Raw genomic sequence first — 17248 nt, 5'->3', positions numbered from 1 at the left:
CTTTTAATTTGATGCAATCAATCTCCCTATGTTAGGGTATGACATTAAACAAATGTTAAAATAGATGAAATGACGTATATAGCTCTAAAATTTTTATAAAATTTTAAATTTACCTTTAATTTAATATTAAATTTTTAAAAAAAAAAAAGAAAAACGAGAAGTATATTCATATACGTTTCGGTTTTGAGTATATTCTCACAAGGCTAGATTTTAGCTAAAACCCAGAATTAAAGGTGATCTCCTTCCTCGTTGGTGCGATTACAGAACGCACAAAGAAGTAAGAGGACGTGCTGGAGCGGCGGTGAATCGGAACTGGCAGAAGCTGCTGGTGTCAAACAGTAACAGTCCAAGAAAAAGGAGGAGGAGAAACTCTGATCGTGAGTCGGTAGCTACGACGGGAGTGGTAGGACACGCCGCCGCAGCACCAATAATTCACGGGTTGAGCGCGGATTGGGGTGGGCAGGGCCTCCGAGGAAGCATCGGAGCGGGCAAAGCCTTGTGACGGGTGGAGGACAGCCCAAACGTTTATCTGACTGGAGAAAACACGGCAAGATATTGCCGAGACACTGCAATAGAAAAGCAACAAAGTGCAACAGGTATGAAAAAAAAAAAAGACTCTGTTTGTCAATTGAAGAAACAGAGTTTTTTCATTCTTTCAGAATCAACGCTACGCTCTGATACCATGATAAAACCGAGAATGAAGAAAAAAAGTACTTGTGGATTATCGATCTACATAGAAATTTGGGGGACATAATCTGTATGAATTGAATGTAATTTTTCTGTACATGGACAACAATGTTGTAGAGGGAATGTGAACCTTGGAGTTTTCTTCATTTTCTCATTTGGTTTCTGACCGTTGTTGATCTTTTCCTTTATTGTTCATATTTCTATCCTCAACACCCTAAGTGATCACTTTGCTTATTCAAGTTCAGTTTTTCAATTTTGGGAGCCAAGAGTCAAATTTTAAGATTTATATCCTTTGCAATCAAAAAGAGGGTAATGAATACTAAGAAACTTGAAAAAGCACAGAAAATCTTCCACCACCCCCCCTCCCCCCCTTTTCCATGTGAAAATCTAGTTTATAATTTCTTTGTTCAATATGAGTTAGTGAACCACATATTTGATGATTTGGGGAGAATTGGTGCAAGTTTGAGTTAAATTTATCAAAGCTTCAAGAAGTATATAAAATTCATTTACTTGTTGATAATGTGGTTATGATGGGTGATTGCACCACTGTATATATAGGCTGGCTAAGTCAAGTGGCTGCATGAGATATACTGCCTTTTTTCTCTGCATAGAGGCTGAAGATTGTCATAATGGCTTCAAGAGCAATTTTGCGAAGGAGGAAAAACCTATTCAATTCCTTGAATCAATCCACTTGCTTGATTCAAGGTTTCCCGAGTTTCAAACATGGACGTACATCCCCATCTTATGAATTATTGAGTTCAAGCTGGGTTGCAAATCATCCAATTGCAGTTACTAATTATCAAAATGAAGGAGGTTCATCTTCAGTCAACAAAGATGGATTACCAGGTCTTTTATCAGCTGGATTTTCTAGGCAGAACTCATTCGCATTTCCAATTTCAGGTTGTGGAATTGGAAGGGCAGATTTTGTTCCTTCTCTGGGAGTTCAGTGGATTTCATTATCTATTCGCTATGCTTCCACAGCCACAGCCAGTCAACCTGAAAGGGCTGGTCGCAATGGTGAGAATCGGCAACAGATTGCTAAAAAGGTAAAGGAAGCTTCACCAGAGGAGTGTGATCAAGCAGTTGAAGGTTTGACTACTGTTAAAGCCAAAGCAAAAGCTAAGCAGACCCAAGAATCGCTAAAGAGTGCTGAATCTATAATGAAGAGAGTATGGACCAGGCTTCTTGGAATTGGTCCTGCTTTGAGAGCTGTTGCCTCCATGAGCAGGTCTAGAAATCTTATTCTGTTGCCTTTGATCTAACAACTTGCTTTGTACTTATTTTGTTATTATACTCATAGGGAGGACTGGGCTAAGAAGCTTCGCCATTGGAAGGATGAATTCAAATCTACATTGCAGCACTATTGGTTGGGTACAAAACTACTTTGGGCTGATGTTAGGATCAGCTCAAGGTTATTGTTGAAGCTTGCTAATGGGAAGAGTCTTTCTCGAAGGGAGAGACAGCAGCTCACACGTACCACAGCTGATATTTTCAGGCTAGTTCCTGTTGCAGTTTTTATTATAGTTCCATTCATGGAGTTCTTGCTGCCGGTATTCCTGAAACTATTTCCCAACATGTTACCATCAACTTTCCAGGACAAGATGAAAGAACAGGTAATAATTGTGATGTCTGTCCCAAGAGATACTCTTTTTAAGTTATATATGATTCCTAACTTTATAGTTTTGGAGGACAGTGAGTGGACCAATCTCTGTATTCTGTTCCCTTTTGGTTTATCGCTTTAAAGTTTTACTGATTCATAACCCTTATGAGAGGGTGGTGCCCAAATATTTAACCACTGCCAGTCAGTGGTTCTAGGTCACTGCCCATGATATTTTTCTGTGACAAAACATCTTAGTTTATAGGGTTCCTGTGTGCACTGTTTTTACAAATTTTCTATTGAAAATATACTGTAACTACAGGATTGAAGTTTAAAGTTGATAACATGTTGCGTTTTATATATTCTTTGCTAATGGATTCTTTTTGAGAGAGTTAAGCTATTTGTTGTTGCAAGGATTCTTTATTTACTCCAGTTAGTTATGTTAAAGCAGTTATCTCGGGTAAATTGGTTTCATTTGAGCAAGTTCTTGCTGTTTAAGTGAGAGAACACATCATATTACAGTTCGTAGCACATCCAAGATACTATTCATATAATAATGCTCTCGCAAGAGTTTAATAAGATAGAGTTGGGAAAAAATATGAGGAAAAAAAATTGGCTACCTTTGCTAAGGTATTCTCCAAGTGCTTTTGTTTTCTATTTTCAGTTTTAAAAACACACTTTTCTCAAATACATTAACACAAAACACTTTTTTATAAAAAATTTCCCACCTTGTAAGCATATTTTAACAAAATAGGTGCTGAACTTTTGCAATGGTAGGAGCTAACTTATTATTATTTAAAACAATTTAAAAGAAAAAAAAAAAAATAGAGTAGCTGTGTGTACACCCTCAGTGAAGGAGAGGGATGGTAGCCACTGAAAGTGGCCACGCAATTACATTTTTTTTTTTTTTTTTTTCAAGGAGTCAACTTTATGGTTGTTTGTGCTTTCTCAAAATAAGCAGGTGTACTCAATAAAAAACATTTTTTTTTCTCAAATTTGCACCCCACCAGAAAACACTTCTCACCTTTATGTCACATCAAAACACAATTTTTAACCCCAAAACAAAAATACTTGCTAAAAACGCTGACAAAGTAGCCAATATTGATTTTCGACAAGGGAAGAAATAGAAGAAAACATTATCCGAGAGAAAGTTGAGATAAAAAAACATTATCTTTCCTTCTTGATTATCAACAAGCTAACAAAAATTTGATCAAATGCAAAAATTTGAAAGAGGTGTCCTAAGATGTTTTAACAATTTTAAAGGCCCTTGTTGAGGAAGTTGAGATAAAAGAAAAGCTTTTTACTGCAGGACATATTATGTGGTGTGATGTAAAGGCAAACTATTGATTCCAAGAGACTTTTCCATCAGAATTTGCACAAGTATTGCCCAAGCTGCAAATTTCAATGGGTTTTAGTGAGCAATACTGACAGTGTGATATTTCATGTACCTTAGTTCTTAAAATGTTGGTTCTTCTGGCCTAGTCATACAAAAACCAATGACTTGTTTACTTATCGATTTTGAGGTATGCAAATTACAGAAGGCTGAGCAGGCCTAGAGTGATGAAAATGAAAACAATAAACTATTTTTTCCTAGTTGGCATTAATTTCTATGCTGCGAGCAGATCAACATGATGGTTCCTAACAGCTGAAGCAAGGTATATATTGGTGTAATATGTATCAGGTAATATAATAAAATCTTTCGTGTATATTTTGAGAAGTGAAGGATAAACTAACTATACCACTGTTGCTTAACCGTTAGTTAGAATATCTACAAATTGTTGCACCTAGTTGCTTTGTGTGTCATCTTTCCATTCATCAACAGTTGAGATTTGATGTGGGGTAAGCATGATTCTTACACACCATACATAGATATATGTAGATATATGCATGCATGTCTATGTGTGTACCCCGTCAGATTTTGCTGTCCCATTATTAAGGAGAGTTTTGGTCTCAATTCAAATGACTAACCTGTAGGAGGCTTTGAAAAGGAGGCTTAATGCAAGAATAGAATATGCAAAGTTTCTTCAGGACACAGTGAAAGAAATGGCAATGGAAGTCCAAAACTCACGAAGTGGAGAAGTTAAGAAGACAGCAGAAGATCTTGATGAATTTATCAATAAGGTAAGTTATCTATACATTTTCCTTTCCAAATAAACAAGGGAGGTAGAGCGACTCTATATTACCGGTGTCCTGTTGGTGAAATGTTATGTTTGTTTATCTTCTGTGATTTAAATAGGTTAGAACAGGTGCCCGTGTTTCCAATGATGAAATTTTAGGCTTTGCCAAGTTATTCAATGATGAGCTTACTTTGGATAACATCAGCAGGTTGGTTTTTTGGTTTACTTCATATTTTGGTAGTACTTTTGCCCTTTAGTTTGACTCCCATGGCTGTCAACTAACTCTTAGGGTTACTGGCGTTTTTGTTATCGCTGCAGTATTTGACAAAAGCAACTGTGTTTTGCTATATGCAGGCCACGGTTAGTAAACATGTGCAAATATATGGGTATCAGCTCATATGGAACAGATGCGTATCTGCGATTTATGCTTCGGAAAAGACTGCAAGAGTAAGATACATTTTGTTTTCACTCCCCCCCTCAGCGGGCAGGTCTCTTTTGGCTAACTTGCTTGTGTAGCTTTTGGTCTGGACATGGGGCTTTTAGCTTATGCGGTCAGAAGCTTCTTCATGGAAGCCTTTGAAAAGTGTATTTTAACTGTGGGCCACTGAATTTTCACAATTGGTCTTTGCCTTATTGGTTTATTACACATACAGAAGGTTCATCGTGAAATATCTTGTGATCTATTGCCGATCTGCTTATAAAACGAGGATTTGTTGCCGATTTGCTTACACTCTTTGCTCATTTTTTTACATACTAAGATTGAACTGGATACTCGCCTTGGTATTATTTAGTGAAGATTAAGGACATAAAGAAATGTTGTAAATGTTTCTCAGACCATTGTTATCTTTGAAAGGGAAAAAGAATCAACTTTCTAATGGTATTTTTCTTGAAATTCTTTTGGAGGCAATTTTAGTGGGTTCTTTGTTTCTATTACAGTTCTGGTGTCTAAAGATTTCTGGGGAGTTTTTTCAGTGGATAAGTTCATTGGTTGGTATGCCAAGGAAATAATCATGACCAAAAAACTCTTGTAGTCTATATGATTTTTTTTTTTTTTTTTTCCCCTGAATTTGGTTTTTGTTTACATTTTATGCATATTTCATGTTCCTGATATGATTTATCATTACATATTAAAAATGTTGGGCCTTTTATAAAAAGTTGCCTTAAAATTTAATATGATACATATGAATAATAGATTCACATATGCAGTTACAACCAATTTTCATGCTTTATACATTGAAATTAAAGAATTTGTGTTGCCACTTTGAGGATTTTCAAGATAAGCTAAAAATGAGGGTAGACAAAAACTTCAGAGACTTTTGTAACATTGAAATTTTTCATTATAAAAATGACACTTTTTGAGTTTGGCAGGATCAAGAATGATGATAAGTTGATTCAAGCCGAGGGTGTGGATTCACTTTCAGAAGCAGAACTTCGTCAAGCCTGTAGAGATCGAGGAATGCTTGCATTACCTTCAGTGGAGGAAATGCGGCAAAAGGTTCATGCTCTTACATCTTATCCATTATTTTCACGAGCTAACAAATGAATGTGGCCTTTTCTTTGGGTGATTGTGATTGTGAATGAGAAGCTCAGTACCAAAATCTGCAGTCTTAATTTATTTCCTCTGTTCGTGGTCTTACATGCATCTATCAGAAACTCGTGTTCTTTTGAAATGGCCAGCATTGACCCAATAGTTTTCTGTTCAGAGCTGTTGAAGTAGCCACTTTACCTGAACTCACTGTGTGCTATGCCTGACCTTCTTTTAAGCAATGTACAGCATTTTTATTGTACCTCTTCGCAAGTAATTACCCTCGAGGACAAAGGAAATTTCATGCGTATATGACATTATATCACTTTGAACCTAATTAGTTCTAAACTTCTGAATGTTTGCAATGAACTCATGTAAAATGGCCAATATTGACTTTCTCTTGTACTCGCATTGTCCTCTGGATACGACACAGAATTTTCTGAAGCATTGAGAACAATTTTTCATTAATACATTGAATATATATCAAGTGTGCTAATTAATAAAAGCTTTTGTGACTTCTAGAAGCAGTCAACCTTGACTTATTTATGTCAGTGAACCTCTTCTGATGTCTATAACTTATCTATGATAATTCTTGGGGATGCCATTGAAAACTTAGCAATTGCTTTTCAATTTTTGTTATATTGCTTTCCTTATAGAAGGTAGAAGAAAAGTTTCTCTTTATTCAGGTGTATAAGTCGTAATATCTGTTTGCAGCTGCGTGATTGGTTGGATTTGTCTCTTAACCACTCTCTTCCATCTTCCCTCTTGATTCTTTCTAGGTAACTTAATGCTGCACCTCTTTATATTTGTTTCAAGACACAACCACATCTAAATTTGCTTAATTGTGGTCTGTACCCTCTGCAGAGCCTTCTCTATGTATGGTAAAAGGCCTGAGGAAGTTGTTCAAGAAGCAATCTCCTCTTTGCCAGATGAAGTTGTGGATACTGTTCAAGTGACAACTTTGCCTTCTGAAGATGCTGTTTCAGAAAGGAGGAGGAAATTGGAGTTCCTAGAAATGCAGGAGGAATTGATTAAGGTTTGATTATACTATGCTTAGGTGCTTTTCCATGTTCAGTGGCTTTTTGTGGGGCAAGAGAATTGGTATTCTAGTTTTCTTTTCTAGTATTATGGGGACTCAGTTTGCTAGCAGATTATATATATATATATATATTTTTTTTTTTTTTTTCTTTTGGATGTTCTGTTACTAATGCTTATCAAAGTTATTCTTCAACCTTATTCTCCATGTCATTCATAAAATTCCCATCATGATTTTTTTAATTTTTAACAAAAAGGCATAGTTATTAAGGTAACATAAATTATTAAGTTAAGTTCTCTGAACTTGTATTAAAAGAGGGCCATCCTTCAAAAATGAGAAGGATAATGTCAGAATTTTGTATATGCCATATCTGGCTGAACATCATCCAAGACTTCTGAGGCACACCAATTGTAATTTAAATATGTAAAAGAGCTTTCCTGTATTGTAGACCAATTAATGTGCAAGGAGCATGTCATTTTGTTGCACGGGAACTTTTATGGTTATTTAGTTTTTAGGTCTTTGGTATACCATATCCTAAGATCTTTGTTTGCTGAGTAACTGTTTTAAAATATAGGAGGAGGAAGAGGAAGAGGAGGAGGAGCAGGCCAAGATGAAGGAATCTGCTGATAGCCGAAAGGATGTGGCTTTGGAAGAGATGACTACGCCAATGGCTGGGGAAGCACACGAACAGGCAAGAATGAAAACATTGGAGAAAGTGGAGCAGCTTTGTGAGCTCAGTCGTGCGTTGGCTGTTTTGGCATCAGCATCTGTAAGGAATGGAAGTAATTGATGTTATAAGGCTTGTCTTAGTCTTACTATTGTTATTATTTTATTTTAGTGCAATGGTACTTAGACTCTTGATTTGCTTTCTCTGCCACTCATTTTAGTCAGTAAGCAGGGAGCGTGAAGAGTTCTTGCGACTTGTCAAAAAGGAGGTAAGCTAACTAATTTCTATCTGTGACTTATGAATGATACATTTTAAATATTGCGATCTTAGAAAAGTGGCAAAATCTATATTTGAAGATTCAGGGAAGATGCTGCTACCGTCACTTTTCAGAAAGAGCAATCTCTCCATTTTCTTTTGAGTTTGTCACCTTATGATCTTGAATGCAAAAATAGTCACTATATATATATATATATATATATAAAACATACAACATATGTCAGAAACAGAGAATATATATATATATTCTCTGTTTCTGACATATGTTGGGTCACTATATATATATATATATATAAAACATACAACATATGTCAGAAACAGAGAATATATATATATATTCTCTGTTTCTGACATATGTTGTATGCTTTCCTCTCTTTCTCTCTCTCTCTCTCTCTCTCTCTCTCTCTCTCAGTTGACTATTACATTTGTTTGAAAAAGAGAGAGCAAAGCCCAAGCACACAAGAAGTATATAACTCACGAAGGAAGGAAAAGAAAATAATAGAAGAGAACAAAGAGACAAAGAAAAACGGTTGACTCAAAGTGAGAATTCCAATAAATTAATTGAAGAGTCAAATATTTAGTTGATCAATAACTAGGCAACAATCCATTTCAGAAACAGTGTCTTTAGTCTAAGGGATAAAAGCTCGATCTAGTGCTGTACAACCTAGCGCCATCTAGATCCACCACATTAAACATAATGGAACCACCCTCCCAGGAAAACAAGCGGGACCTTTTCTTTCTACCCTTCTTGAGCTTCTTAGTAGTTCACGGGCAGTGCCTAATGAGGAAGATAAGCCACAGTTTTTGATTACACTTACACATATAGCACCAACAACTCTCTTCCTCTTGATCAAATTATCCACTATTAAAATCTTTCTTAGAGCTATTGTGAACCCAAAAAAGGCAACCTAGGAAGGGCTGCACACACCACACATCCTTTCAAGGAAAATTATCACTATCTAATTTCCTCAACCCCTACAAAAAGAATTGATATAATTTTTTTAGATAAATGCTTCTTTGCATTCTGGTGTCCATCTCCGCTGAGATGGCATGCTCGATCCACCCTTAATTAATAAAGCAAAAAAATAAAACCCATCAATAGTGGATGGAGTACGCCAACTCAGTGGATATGTACGCGAGATAGATGCTAGAATGCAAAGAAGCATTTCTCAATTTCTCATTGCTAGTTCAAGTCCACGAACCTCATCATCACCGTTACCGAAAAGTTGAAACACGACTCACAAATGCTGCAGAAAGAAAGCCTTCGGCAAATCCACCTCCCAATTGTGTTTTGCGACTTACAGCAGAGGATGGGCCTTACATTTTTTTAACAAAACCATGAGTAATAGCTGCCATCTAATGATTGGTAGCTGCGAGATAATGGTGACTTTGCAAATAAAATAGTTTTTGAGTATGATTTTTTTTAATCTTCTTCTTAATCTTTTTTTCATTTGATATTTCTTTTCCTCATCCATGAAGGGTCTTGGTGAAATTTGTCTTCTGAGTATGAACTCCATGTATGTTGTTACTGGAGGTGATTACTGGAGACAATCTGTCGTATTAATAAAATGATACTTTGAACCTCTCTGTCATAACGTATGTCTCTCTTTTATTTTAAATTCATATGTATATCTTGAGCAGTGGCTATGTCATCCAAAGGTCACTGCGACATGGCAGTGTCATTTCCCCTTGAATTTTGTTGTCAACTGTACTATATACAAACTTTATTTGGTCTTCCTTTCTCCTTTGAAACCTTCTATCTGTTTCAGTATATTCTTCTGTTGGTTATATTTGTTGTTGCTATTATCATTTCCAGATAGAGCTGTATAATAGAGTCGTGGAGAAAGAGGGTACAGATGGTGAAGAAGAAGCTAAGAGGGCATACAAAGCTGCCAGGGAGGAGGAGAGTGACCATGCTGCTACTGAGACAGGTGTAGGTCACAAGGTTTCTTCAGCACTTATAGGCAGGGTAATGACATTTCAACCATTCTTGAGTTATGAACCTCCAAATATTTGTCTTTATTTTAGTCCCAGCTGATGTATTTAGTTACTGCCTTTGATTGTATGCGTTCTATGTGCAAGTGGCAAGTTACAAAAAATGTTACTGGACGTTCATGTTTCAGGTTGATGCTATGCTCCACAAGCTTGAAAAGGAAATTGATGACGTTGATGCAAAAATTGGAGACCGTTGGCGGCTGCTTGACAGGTTTGTTGCCCTTTCGGAACCATATCTTTTGACAGTCGATGCTATGTTGAATTTGCTACAGAACTTATGTACACGTAACTTATGTACACGTTTATGATGCGTGCATATAGGATTTTTTAGACTATCCCTCATATATAATTATGGAACAAAGTACAGGTATTCGAGCTTTTCAGGCATACCTTGTCTTAATGCCCGATTACTTTTTTTACTCTACCTTGTGCCTATCAAGTACTTTTTACGCCCTAGCACCAAAATTAAAATGCATATGTTGCATTGTCTAGATAGTATGTAAGTCACAGGAAAATGAATAATTTGCTACTTGAGAACTTCAATTATAGAAAATAAAATATTTTAGACTGGTCCACTAAAGAACCATGTTGTTGGTTATGAAGATTGTTCCTATGGCTTAAAGCTGCCTCAGGTGAGATGTAGGGGACGAAACCTCGTAGGATGAGAAACTTTCCTGGAACAGTCAACTTGTAGTAAAATAGAAATTTAAAGTGAAACTTCTACCGATGCAACTCCAAATTCACCTCCTCCTATTGACTTGAGTCAAAGCTTGAATACATACCGGTTATCCTATTTCATAGTTTGGGAGTCTCCTAAAATAAGGCTCCAACACTTGAGAGTTTTTAATGCCTGTGCTGAACATATATCATATATCACCTCCTGTGCTAGATCAAGCAAATGCAAAATCATGTATTAGTATCAATCTTCCTACATCACCCGTCTTCCTAAGAAGTGTACTCTTTCACCCTCAAGAAGATCATTACTTCCTACCTATAATGCACCAGTGTAATTTGTAGTCTTCTTAGTCACTTGGTATATATGTACTTTTGAATCCTCCTGCATATGCATCTCATTTCCTGACACTATGTTTATAAAGATAATTACCACCAGCAGTTCACAAATAAGTGTTTAGTCTACTCCTGACAACAAAACAATTGTGAACATCCATTACCCTCTTTCTTAAGAATTCAGTACCATCTATTCTTTTTTCTTTCAAATCAATTTATTTTTGTCATTTTTGTGCCAGGGACTACGATGGGAAAGTGACACCTGAGGAGGTTGCTTCTGCTGCAATGTACCTGAAGGACACCTTGGACAAGGAGGGTATTCAGGAACTTATTAGCAACCTTTCCAAGGATAAAGGTCAGTGGCAATAGGTTATTTCTTCCCTTTTCTGGTTCTCATCCTCGCTTCACCTAATAAATGTAAATCGTAAATGTCTATCAGCATGTCTCAAGTGTTCCAACTAAATAGGAATGTCTACAGGCGGACTTTTAGAGATGCCAGCTCTCATTTACTATATTTTCTTTTGATGCAATTATATATGAATTATGAGGGGTTCAATGCCATGTGGAGATGAAAGCATTCTCTACCATCATAAGTAGCTGTTAATGGAATTTTTCATTTTGTAGATTAATGTTGTTACAACCACCTCCCCGCGCCGCCCCCCGCCCCCCCCCCCCAAAAAAAAAAAGAAAAAACTTCAAAATTATTTATTTCTCTTTTTTAGCACAAAAAGAGGGAAGACAATCTCTAGTGGGGAAGAAGTGCAATATTAACATGTTTCAATTGCCGAATAAAGTTGCAATGATTCATTTCATTAAAATGTCTAAAAGCTTTCACATATATGAATTTTTATTTTATTTTTTCATTATTCATATTGATGTTCAAACCTCATTATAACCACTCTTATGTGAGAACTACTTTTGCCATTTTCTTTGCAACAGAAGGAAAGATACTAGTTGAAGATATCGTCAAATTAGGCAGCGAAATAGAAGATGCTGATACAGCTGAAGCAGGGAAATCATAGGCATTTATGTATGTACCCCATTTAATTAATCAGAGCTTTATCTTTCTGGTTGCATTGGCAGCTTGGTTGGAGCACATGTTGCATGTACTTGGGGACACAGTGACTGTCTCAATATCTATGAGATTTTTGCTTTATGCCCACCCCACCTTGAACCGAAGAAAAAGCTTAAAGATTCTTTGCAGTTGTAGCAGTAGGAAGTAGTGATGCATTCCTTACTGCAATGAAATCAATATATAGAAAATGAGGTATGTGTATACAGTTATGGACTTTTGTGTTATATGTCTTGTATGAGGTGTGGCATAAAATTCTCTAGCAATAAAATGTTGTTTGGTGTTTGATTTTGTAAATTGGTGCCCTTGGATTCCGACTTACGCAAATGGAAAATTGAAGTGATATGGGATACAAGCTGGTATTTGACAAGTAATTAAAAGACGAGATTTGGTGGAAATGTGGAAAACAATGAATGAGTTGCTATTTCTACCACCCAAGTCCAGTATTTCATTTTGACCAATAATGTCAAAAACCATGCTGGTGGCTGTAGAACGAAAGAGCCTTCTGCTGCTCTGCACTCCTCCTTAGTAGTTTAAGCATCAACCTTTTCAACCAAACATAATTACTTGTCACAAGTTTTAAAGTTGGGAGAGGACTGAATCAAGCTTCTTGATAAAATGGGGAACGAACAGTGTCCCTGTCTGTGCTACAAATATAACTTATGTGAGATGTTACAAGTTTTTAATTTTGGTTTCCTTTAAAAACGAAATTGACAGACGTCTAAAGCAGCTTGAGATGGGTCGAGTATTAAGTGGGTACAGAAACAAAAAAAAAGAAAAAAGTTATGACGAGTCTTGGGTTGGTGGGAGTTGTAAGGAGATTGGTAGCCCAAAAATCAAATATGAGTTACGATGTGGTGTATGTGTCATCGTCGAATCTTACCCAGGCGGAGAAAGATACCAATACCATAGCGGGGACAAGCCAAAGCATAGTGGATGCCGCTAAGGATTTTGGGGGGAGAGAAATTCACATGCGATTACCCAATTTCAGAAGAAGTAATAGGTGTTGAGAATGGTGTCTAAAATTCCAATTGATTGGATAATGTTTTGATTAGAACAAAAGACATACACTTATTTTTGCATGGCATATATGTGATTGTGTATTATCTGATTATAAGTATGTAAGATTCCTAAAATGCATTGTATTTGAGTGATGTGAGGGTATCACATAACATCATACTCAAAGGCCCTTGCAACTTATAATACTTGTTGTTCGTAGTTGTAAATGGAACTGGGAACTCCATCTAAATCACATATTAAACCTCAAATGACTTGTTTCGGTCATGAGAAGCAGAAAGGCTTTAGGTTAATATATTGGGGTATAGACAGGGTTATGTCACACCAAACAGGACCACGTGAATCATCATTTGTTTATAATGTCATTACAAATGATGTATGTGCACGACGATTTAACATTTACTCTAAATCCTAAGAAGTTCGTGAACTCATATATGAAATGTTGATTATTTAGATATATCATAGAGTAAGACCTATCGTCGGTTGAAACAACCTCAGTATGTTGGGTAATTGCATGTAACATTGTGGGAATACCAACTTTAAGAAGGAATCCAAATCATGTGTCAGAAAATAAAGCGATAAGGAATATTCCCCTTGTTTTAGATTTAATGGGAAAGATTATCCTAAATCTTAGGCCCGAGTGTTTTTAGTAGGTACACTGAAAACTTATACGTGTACAAGGTGAGATGTATTCTCACAAGATACATGAGGATAATCATGAATTTAAACAACTAACTCAAGGAAAAGAGGTAGAAAACAAAGTGACAGCTCAAAAACTTTGGTTCGACTATGAAATGATTATGTCAAGAGGATTAATTGATTAAATAAAAAATAATCATTAGATTGCAATCACAATTATTTAGTGGAATTAATTGCGATTAAATAAAGTCGTGTGACATGGTCTTGGAAGACATGGTTACAGGCCTATTAAGCTAATGCTATTTTTCCTTTAGGTCCCTCTTTGAGCTGATATAAATTGACTGAAAAATTATATTGTTCCTCAGTTATTTATTTATTTATTGGGATGTTTTATTTTAATAAAACATGGGCCAACAAATTTATTTAATCTTATTGGTTATTTGGAGAAATTGGATTTGTGGAATTAAATAGAGCACTAGGCTCATAATTTAATTCCTATATGCTAAGGAATTAAAATAAGCCTTGGGTTTATGATTTTAATTCTTTAGGCTTGTAAATAAACTTTGGGCTTAATGGAATTAATTCCATTGGCTAAAGTTAAATGAGCATTGGACTTGAGGATAAAACCCAAGCTCAAGTGCTAAACCAAGTGGGAATGGACTAGGTTAAAACCCTAGCCTAGGCGCAAGGAGAGAATATTTTCTCCCCATGGCCATGTGGTGCTAGGGGCAAGGGAGGTCATTTTGACCCCCTTGGCTGTTTAATACTAGGATTGGGATCCCACTCCCACAAGGTTTTAAAATACTTTTCTCTAGAGATCCTAGTATTATAAATATATGTTCAATTGAGAAGCAAAGTACCTGAAATAAGTCTGAGACAGTTCATAAACTTGTGATTTTTGTGAAAACAAAAAACACAACATCATTCTCCCACAAGAGTAAATGCACGGCTAGGGAGAATTTTCTCTCTCCAAAGTTTTGCTTCTAGTTTTCTCTTATTCTTGAGAAAACTTTGTGAGTCTACAATCATAGCTAGTCATATTCAGTCATCAAAAAGAAGATCTAACAGAGCAATCTTCTCCCCAACTATTTGAAGATCTTGAAGACCTTGACAAACTTCCAAAGTTTTCAAGAACTTCTTTATAAATACAATGAAGAACATAAAGATGTTCTTCAAATTCATGAAGAATGCAATGAAGGTGAGATGAGTATGGACTCATACTTAAAGTGTTCAAGTTTGTTAGAACTTCAACTACTTAGTCCAACACCATGGGAAGATCGGATGCACACTCCTATGTCATAATGCCTATGAGAGGCCAAAACTACATGTAACTAATCTTAATTTATATGTTTGCCTTAGATCTAAACATATTTGTCTTGATGGTAGAAGGTCTTGGAGATCATGTTTTATTTGGTTGCGTAAATTTTTTTTTTTTTTTTTTTTTTTTTTTTGAAATTTACGTAAACGATCCCAACAATAGGCTCATAATATACACTTGCTCAGTTAGTTGACATATCACACGTTTTTATTGAAAACAATTGTAAGTATTTACTTATCTCGTCCACTCACTCAAATCCTCAGACATCTTAAACTGTTATTGTTGCGAAATATATTCTAATGTTACTTACAACACTTAGAAAACCTATTTCAAACGCAAAAAATCCTAATTGGGAGTTAAACTTGCTAGAGCATCACAAAAACCCTAATTACCCATTATGGACACTGTCTAAATATTCGGGATCGAGGTCAAATGTTCGGTCAAAGTGTGGCAAATGTTCGGTCAGAGTGACATAATGCATGCAATGTTCTAATTTCTTACCCAACACGTAGTAATTCTCAACATGTATTAACCTCATTTGAATTTGTTTTGATCTAGCATTTGATAAAACGGATTATGGGATTTACTAATTCTCTTTGCCAAGCTTTGCAACAAAATTCTCAAGACATTTGAGTGTAATTTCAACTACAAAATTACTTCTTTAGAAGTTGAGAAATGAAGAGCGAGAGCCTTTTCTTGGTATTATTAAATTATTTTGTGAAAAAAAATGAAATTGATGTCCCTAATATGAATGCTCATTATATTAGAGCTCGAGGCAGATCCCATCGCCAATATGAAGAATCTTTTATGACAATGGAGCATCATTTTAGAATTGATATATTTATTGTTGTGATAGATTTTCAATTGCAAGAACTGAATAATAGATTCAATGAGCATGCAGTGGAACTTGTTATTCTTAGCGATGCCTTAAGCCCTAAAGATGCATACAAATCATTTAAGATTGAGGATATATGCAACTTAACTAAGAAGTTTTATCCTCAAGATTTTACTAAGCAAGAAAAAATCTATTTGAGATTTCAATTGCATCATTATCAGCTTGATATGCCTAAACATTCAGATTTTCAGAATATGTCCACTTTATCTGAGTTATGCAGAGGATTGGCAATTTCGGGAAAGTCAAAGATTTATAATTTGATTGACATGCTGATTCGTCTAGTGTTGACTCTACCTGTTTCTACCGCCACCACTGAACGAGCATTTTTTGCGATAAAACTTGTAAAAACTAGATTGCATAGTAAAATGGAGGATGAGTTTCTAGCACATCATTTGGTCATTTATATTGAGAAAGAAATTGCTCAGGATTTCACTACAGAGATGATAATGGATGAATTTTATTCTGTGAAAGATCGTCGTTGAGCATAATTCGAAGGACATACAGAGTTCTTTTATGGAATTTTTTTTGTACATATTTATAGCAAACTGCAACACTTTTGTATTCAAAAGGGAAGTTCTTTTTAAGGATGATTCTATAGACATGTAACTTTTGTATACAGTTATGACTTATGACTTAGCTCTGTTAATATACAGGTGTCTGAACTGAGTCCCGCGTACACACCAAATACCGGAAAATATTTTCTAAGAAATTATTTTCAAGGAAAATGTTTTTCGCCGAAAATATTTTTTGACGAGTCTTGGGCGGGTTAAGAGCGAGTCCCGGGCATGTCCCGACAAGTTCGGGCAGGTCTCGAGCGGGTCCCAGACAAGTCTAGTTGGGTCCCAGTTAGGTCCCAAGTGGGTCCGGTTGGGTCTTAGTCAAGTCTCGAGTAGGTCCCGGTCAAGTCCCGGGCAAGTCTTGGGTGGGTCCCTGTCAAGTCCCGAGCAGGTCTTGGGCAAGTTCGAGAGAGTCTCGTTCAGGTCCGGTCGGGTCTCGGGCAGGTCCCGAGTGGGTCCTGGGCGAGTCCCGGTCAAGTCCCCCGGACGAGTCCTAGCGATGTCCCGAGTGGGTCCTAGGTGAGTCCTGGTCAAGTTCCGGCTGGGTCCTAGTCAAGTCTAGGCGGGTCCTGGGCAATTCCAGGCGGGTCTCGTTCAGGTTTGGTGTGGCCCTGGGCAGGTCCCGACGGAGTCCCGAGCGGGTCCTAGGCAAGTCCTGGTTAAGTACTGGGCAGGTTTCGGCGGGGTTCTAGGTAGGTTCGGGGCGAGTCCCAATCAAGTCCCGGCATGGTCTTAGGTGGGTTTTGGCAAGGTCAGTCGATTTGAGAATGAGATGCTCAAAGTCGAAAAATGGTTTATGGCATAAATCATTTTCCAAAAATTAAAGAAAAATTTTCTGTAAA

At 36.5% G+C, this 17248-nt stretch overlaps 2 protein-coding genes across 2 annotated transcripts; both read left to right on the top strand.

The window, feature by feature from the left end:
• The first annotated feature begins 188 nt into the window (after positions 1 to 188).
• Positions 189 to 12277, top strand: LOC132168883 (uncharacterized). The gene is made up of 15 exons (XM_059579966.2): positions 189 to 596; positions 1246 to 1915; positions 1988 to 2300; positions 4259 to 4405; positions 4521 to 4609; positions 4756 to 4848; positions 5770 to 5896; positions 6641 to 6705; positions 6791 to 6962; positions 7537 to 7731; positions 7850 to 7897; positions 9722 to 9874; positions 10029 to 10111; positions 11148 to 11263; positions 11848 to 12277. Exons 2-15 carry the CDS (start codon positions 1317 to 1319, stop codon positions 11928 to 11930), a joined length of 2283 nt encoding a protein of 760 aa, XP_059435949.2. The 5' UTR covers positions 189 to 596; positions 1246 to 1316; the 3' UTR covers positions 11931 to 12277.
• A 3490-nt stretch (positions 12278 to 15767) lies between these two features.
• Positions 15768 to 16331, top strand: LOC132169051 (uncharacterized). Its single transcript, XM_059580141.1, has one exon. It carries the CDS (start codon positions 15768 to 15770, stop codon positions 16329 to 16331), a length of 564 nt encoding a protein of 187 aa, XP_059436124.1.
• The last annotated feature ends 917 nt before the right edge of the window (positions 16332 to 17248 follow it).

This window comes from Corylus avellana, chromosome 1 (assembly GCF_965113065.1).
Source record: "Corylus avellana chromosome 1, dhCorAvel1.hap1.2, whole genome shotgun sequence".
Classification (NCBI taxonomy): Eukaryota; Viridiplantae; Streptophyta; class Magnoliopsida; order Fagales; family Betulaceae; genus Corylus; species Corylus avellana.
Note: the sequence above shows the minus strand (reverse complement) of the source record. Positions and strands in the feature narration are given on the sequence as shown.

What these genes read in the sequence shown, in the direction of transcription:
- LOC132168883 (XM_059579966.2), top strand. Translation starts at nt 1,317, where the DNA reads ATGGCTTCAAGAGCAATTTTGCGAAGGAGGAAAAACCTATTCAATTCC. An exon ending in GCTGTTGCCTCCATGAGCAG is followed by an intron (nt 1,916 to 1,987) that starts GTCTAGAAATCT and finishes TTATACTCATAG; the next exon opens with GGAGGACTGGGCTAAGAAGC. An exon ending in CTTCAGCACTTATAGGCAGG is followed by an intron (nt 9,875 to 10,028) that starts GTAATGACATTT and finishes TTCATGTTTCAG; the next exon opens with GTTGATGCTATGCTCCACAA.
- LOC132169051 (XM_059580141.1), top strand. Translation starts at nt 15,768, where the DNA reads ATGGAGCATCATTTTAGAATTGATATATTTATTGTTGTGATAGATTTT.